At 39.1% G+C, this 6857-nt stretch overlaps 1 protein-coding gene across 1 annotated transcript; it reads left to right on the top strand.

Annotated features, from left to right (window-relative positions):
* Positions 1-1020: 1020 nt before the first annotated feature.
* LOC122000165 (2-oxoglutarate-dependent dioxygenase 11-like) lies at positions 1021-3296 on the top strand. The gene is made up of 4 exons (XM_042554667.1): positions 1021-1371; positions 1448-1695; positions 1796-2123; positions 2871-3296. Exons 1-4 carry the CDS (start codon positions 1123-1125, stop codon positions 3111-3113), a joined length of 1068 nt encoding a protein of 355 aa, XP_042410601.1. The 5' UTR covers positions 1021-1122; the 3' UTR covers positions 3114-3296.
* Positions 3297-6857: the final 3561 nt, after the last annotated feature.

Below are 6857 nucleotides of genomic sequence, written 5' to 3'. Positions count from 1 at the left end.
CTGACCGGGGAGAGCAGTCCATGGCTGTGCAACCCGAGTGACAAAGCGGGCCCAATGGGCGAAGAATCTGAGCAGGCGAATGGATCGAGGCTTGCGAGTGTTCGTAGTTTCCTTGAAATAGATTTGCCCACCTTCGGCTGTGCTTCGAGGTTTACTTGAGTCGTCTATTTTCCCATGATACAATGGTTAACCATGATTCCCACCAAACACTGATGATCATGACAAACTGAGTGGTACCCGATTACTATTACGGGCTCTCCGTTGAGCAAGAGTTGCACAACAAAGGAGAGGAACGAATGTAAAGAGCTATTGCTTCTTTTCTATATGTGTAACCTCTTTTGCTAATGATCGCAACCTCCTTATATAGGAGCATAGATCAATGGACAACAGACCCCACAGGTCATCCGAGTTGGTATGTGGTGGGATGCTTGCCACATGAGGTCGCGGGGTCGAAACTCAGGGTAGTCGGAGCGTAAATCTCCGGTCCCTATGCAACTCACTCCACCTGTCACATGCTCGCTCAGGATGTTGTGATTTACCTCCCTCGTGATGGCCTAGGGTCGGGTGCGGCGGGGGCGCTGGGGGCGTGATCATTACTCGTCGAGTTGCGAAAAACCAATGTTTCACTCAGCCGTTTAAATTGTGTATTAATTTTAATTTAATGCATCCATTATACACTTAAATAAGTAACAAAAAGATTTACATGGCAAAATATTAATTATTCTACTTTGGCAAACTTTATCCCAATCGGTCCGGTATTCGGCGAGCTCAAGTCATGCTCGCACACGAGTTAATTTGGTTCAGTATAATCCGAACTTTAGATTTACTTTCTCTACATGCATTAATGTATAAGAGAATCTCTCCTCTATATATTTATTTATATTATTAATATATAAAAATTAATATAAACCAACTAAGATATCTTAAAACTCTCAATATAACTAAAGTCTTAATAGAATAGAACTCTTACGCGCTTCTTCTCCATCCACCTATATCTAATATATAATACTATTTTCCAACCTGGACAGTCCAACAACGACCCTCAAGCCGCCTCCCTCCGCCCTCTTTATCTCCAGCGGAAGGACTCAGTACGTGAAGTCGCAATCTGCGCTAACGATCGAGATGGCGGAGGAAGTGAGCTACGTCGACGTAGCAACCTCGATTGCGGTGGACAACGTCCAAGCCCTCGCTGCAGTCGTCACCGACGTCCCTCCCCGCTACCTCCGTCCGGAAGTCGCCGCCGACCCCGTTGCTCCGCCCAACCAAACCTCCCTCCCAATCGTCGACCTCCGCAGGCTCATCGACGCCAGCTCCCACCGCGAAGAGGCTGCCAAACTCCACGACGCCTTGTCGCATTGGGGCTTCTTTCAGGCAAGGAATTCAAGCTTTGAATTTTGCAAAATAAATACAGTCTCCGGCGAACTGACTGATGTTCTTCCCTGCGAAGCTGATCAATCATCAAGTGCCCGACGACCTGATTGAGCAACTGAAGTCGGACATGGCGGATTACTTCAAACTCCCTCTGGAAGAGAAGAAATCGTTCGCACAGCTACCTGATGGCTTACAAGGCTACGGCCAGGCGTTCGTCGTGTCCGAGGATCAGAAGCTGGACTGGGCCGACATGCACTTCGTCATCACTCGACCCGTTCACCAGCGAAATATGAGATTTTGGCCCACTCGTCCTCCTTCCTTCAGGTCAATTCTGTCTTTAATTCCAATTAATGAATCAAGCAAGAAGACGAAGGAACCATTGCTACTTAATTATATGTTTCTGTACGATTAAACAATAAATCAGGGGGACGCTGGAGCGCTACAGCGTGGAAGCGAAGCGAGTGGCGAGCATCTTGCTGGCAGTGATGGCTGAGAGTTTGGAGGTGGCGGAGGAGGAGCTGATGGAGGCCTTCGAGGGGATGCCGCAGGGGATAAGGATGAATTACTACCCGCCGTGCCGGGAAAGCGGCAAGGTTGTGGGGCTGTCGCCACACACAGACGGAGCCAGCTCGTTAACTCTGCTGCTGCAGGCAAACGACGTCAACGGACTGCAGGTCAAGCACGAGGGTTTATGGGTTCCGGTGGAGCCACTGCCGGGAGCCTTCATCGTCAACGCCGGCGACATCCTCGAGGTGAAAAAAATAAATTAAAGCATATATATATATATATATATATATATATATATATATATATATATATATATATATATATATATATATATATATATATATATAATCTAGGATTAAATTAATTGAATTTTATCTTAAAAATTTAGAGATTAGATTATAATACTCAATCTAAAAAAAAATTAAGTACTTATGGGATATAATATATATTATTTAGGGTGCGTAATTTTTTTATTCATTTTTAAGTTTTAAGTTTATGATTTAAGATTGGATGTTTAAGATTCTATTTAATATTATTTAATGTGCGTAATTATTTTTATTTTTTTTAAATCTTAAATTCTTTAAATTCTACCTTAAATATTATATCCTAAATTTTAAATCCTAAATTAAAAAAAAAAATACGCATCCTAAATACTATATTATAAATATTAAACTGTACATCCTAAATTTTAAATTCTAAACTCAAATTTAAAAATTATGCACCCTAAGTATTATGTACTATATAAGCTATGAACATCTAATTTTTTTTAGATGTAATATAATTCAACTCTTAAATTTTGAATGTAAATTTTAATTGATTTAATCCAGAGTTAAAAAAACCTTATACATGTACTGAGAAGTTGAATCAGTTCCAAAAGCTTATATAGTATTAATAAAAGTACAATAGCGGCAAGCTAGTTTTGTGACTTTTCTGTGGAAATTTTGAAGAAACTAACGGACATGCAGCTACTCAGATAAGCCCTTTTGTTTCAGATATTGACCAATGGAAACTACAAGAGCGGCGAGCATAGAGCCATGATAAACCCCAACAAAGAGCGACTCTCTATCGCGACTTTCCTTTTTGCAAAAGATGATGGGCAGATCGGACCTCTTCCGGGGATAATGAAAGGGGGCAAAGAAAATTTCATTACGTGGAGCTACAAAGAATACCAAAAGTCGTTCTACACTTCTAAATTAGACGGGGCATCTATTTTAGAAAAGATGAAGATAAATTAAACCTTATGGAGGAGAAATTACGAGTTGTTTGTGATGGACTAAGTGACTTAAAATAAGATATAATTTGAAACTTCTTATGTAATTAAGAGTATTTATATGTATAAATACAATAAATCTCTCCATGTAAATTCATACGAGTAGTTTTTATCCATACTTAAAATATATAATAAATGCATGAGAAAATATTTATTGACTAATTTAAGCTTATTCAAACTAGATTGTGTTATATCCTCCCCTATATTTAGATATGATTAAAGTTTTAGAACCAACATGTCTAGAGTCAGGATTTAATTTACATGTTTTATATATATATATATATTTATATATTTTAGAGCCAACAAGTGAAGATAATGTCACATTTCGCTTTAGTGCAAAAAGTCAAACACGTCAAAACGATATTAAATATGACTTTGTTGGAAATACAAGTAACCAAAATCCACTCGACCGCATTCACATTTGACTCGAAAAATCCGTCTATTCATTACTTTCTTGTTTTATCCTCTTCCTATAAGAGACGGTGATGCGGATAAGATCGTAGATGATATGACGGTGAGGGGTGACATTAATATTATTTTAATGTTCCTGTTAGTACGGGTTAAGAAAGGATGAAAGTCATAGAGTAATTGAAGAGTTCAGAGGGTTATATCCTCATAGTTAATTAGTACGGGTTAAGACAGGATGAAAGTCATAGAGTAATTGAAGAGTCCAGAGGGTTATATCCTCATAGTTAATTAGTACGGGTTAAGAAAGGATGAAAGTCATAGAGTAATTGAAGAGTCCAGAGGATTATATCCTCATAATTATACCCATGGGAGTGGACATCTTTTATAGAGCTATAGTTATATCTTCCTATTCTCCACATATTTTGAGATGGACACTTACGTTGTCCACCTCCAGTCATAGAGTAATTAAAGAGTCCAGAGGGTTATATCCTCATAATTATACCCATGGGAGTGGGCATCCTTTTATAGAGCTATAGTTATATCTTCCTATTTTCCACATGTTTTGAGATGGGCACTTACGTTGTCCATCTCCTTCGGATGAAATGACTATATTATTCACATCTCTTGAGATAAATGACTATATTACTCATATTTTTCGGGAGGTAACGATTACGTTGTCTACATCTGTCGAGAGTGGTAGCTCAACAAATAAAACCACATAAGAGGTACATCTCGAATGAACAAGAGGAGTCGAGCGACTAAGCTAGAGGAGTCAATGATCACTTTGACCTGGAGGAATCAAGCGACTGAGTCGGGGGTGTCGAGTGACTAAGCTGGAGGAGTCCGTGATCACTTTAACCTAGAGGAGTCAAGCAACTGAGCTAGAAAAGTCAGTGATTTCTTTGGCCTCCACCTCTGTCTGTCTATTAATCTAGACCTTTGATTGGGACACATCACATATGAGTTCATATATTACTGCATTAAAAGTGAAAAGTTAGTGATTTCTTTGGCCTCCACCTCTGCCTGTCTATTAATCTAGACCTTTGATTGGGACACATCACATATGAGTTCCCATATTACTGCATTAAAAGTCTCTCACTTGTCTCTAGTCGAAGGAGGTTTGATGTTAACTACTAGACTGCCCATTTTGGGCAAGACTTCTCACTCGGGAGTTAGGGCTAATGTGGACTAGCAATCTTAACACCATACCATTGTACACCTCGGGAATCGACGAGCTTGGTTGCATCAATATAGACGATACACATGATGGTGTATCCAAGTAATTATTGACACGTCTTATCTTGAAATAAATGTTGCCGATTTGAGGGGTGTCATGTGTCAGAGTTATCCTGAGATATCGAATGGAAATGATTGTTGAGATTTTGTGGATTCAAGCGTAAGATCCAAGGGCTCAGTGTGATAGCCCGTAGTTTTATTATTATGATCAAACAGTCAAAATTTAGTATATTAAGGCTAGCGGGCGAGAATGTCATCACTTTTTTCGTCATTTCTCAAAGTTCCAATAGCAGTGATTTTCTATGGCCCCATGAACTTCCTTTTTCCCATAAGTTTACCTCACCTTTCCTATGCTCTGACCCTCGCTGTCTCTTTTATTTTCATCTTTCTTAGTCTTCAAGTGCATCCATGGCGATTGAAAGCATTTCCACTCTTTGATACACCTCAATGATGTCTGATTTTAATGGAGGGGACTTGGATCAACTGTGCTTGTGATGTGATCCCATAAGCGCATGAGCATCGTCAAGTAATAAAATTTATATAAGTTGATCCCACAAGGACTGAGGATCAAATGCTAATTGGTTCTATACTTCGAATTTAACTAGATAAAATCGATAATTGTTTGATTTAAGATTAACAACTAAAATATAAAAATAAAAGAAAAATAATTGAGGAAGCCCTTAATTAAAGAAAATGTTCTAGGCTTTCGGTTTCATTGAAATGGTAAATGTGTTGGGTTTTTCGGGCCGCAAAAATCACTTTTTGCGTTGCGGAAACCTCGAAATCCCCCGCCGCCGAATCTGTGCGAAGAATAAAATTTCATATACATGTTTTCTATTCCTAGATCTACACTAGATCTACAAGATCAGAGGGTATACCTTTGAAGCGAAGCCCTTCACGTAATCCCACTCGTCCTAGGTTCGTCGGATCTCTAAAGTATCAAAGTAGATACTTCTCTATGTGTATCCACACGAACGGAAGATGGAGAAAACAACTAAAAGGTGTGCTAGCACCCATAGATGTTTCGGCCAAGGAGGTGGAGGAGAGGGAGAAGAAAGAGCTTGAGGAAGAAGAAGATGGAGTTACCACACAAAAATGAAATACCTCACAAGCACTAAAGTGGCCAGCCACTTTTCATGAGGAGTTATATACTCCATGGAATTTCAAGAGTCAAAAACTCTTGATCTCCCTCATGAGGTGGTACACACATGTGCTAGCCTTGATGATGTGGCACATCACCATTAGCCACTTAATGCCAACTCACCAATGAGGTGGCAAATGGTCAAGTCAAACTTGACCCTTCATCTTCCTCTCACGTTAAGTCAAACTTGACCACTTCTCTCTCTTGGTTGATCTAATCTAACCATTGGTTCAAGTCAATTTTAATTTAATGAATCTCTATTCATTGAATTAAATTAATTAAATGAGTCTAAGTCCAAATTAGACTCACTTAATACATGAACCAAATTGAGTCCAACTCAATTAGCACAATTTGGATTACTCTTAATCTAATTTGGTTCATCACATGAACCTAATCCTTTAGGTTCATCAAATGAACCTAATCTCCATCTAATTGTTCTTTGTGTGTGACCCTATAGGTTCTTATAACGTTGGCAATACTCCTAAACCCATTTAGAAGCATAAGTAATGAGCGGTATCTAGCAACACATCATTACTACCCAAGTTATAAGAATGTTGAGATCCAACATCACCTTGTGACTACTAATTGTGACTCCTCACATTATATGACAAGTGTCCTTCTATCCTTGACATCTAGATTGATCAATATAAGGCATAGACCGTGTCATCCTCTAATCAATCTAAATCTTGAACTCCAAGTAGACTCACTCAATCAAATGAACTCAATATCTCATATTGACTAATTTGGGCATGACCATGTACTTAGCGGTCTCACTCTATCAAGAATATCGATGTCACTCCCGTCATATAGGAGGGATAGATCCCATCTACATCACTCACATCCCTCCGCATAATTTGTTACATACCTAGTAATCGCCTTTATAGTCCACCCAGTTACGAAGCCAAAGTACGTAACTCCTTATGT

This window comes from Zingiber officinale, chromosome 7A (genome assembly GCF_018446385.1).
Source record: "Zingiber officinale cultivar Zhangliang chromosome 7A, Zo_v1.1, whole genome shotgun sequence".
In the NCBI taxonomy this organism is placed as follows: domain Eukaryota; kingdom Viridiplantae; phylum Streptophyta; class Magnoliopsida; order Zingiberales; family Zingiberaceae; genus Zingiber; species Zingiber officinale.
This window is presented reverse-complemented; position numbering and strand designations above follow the sequence as displayed.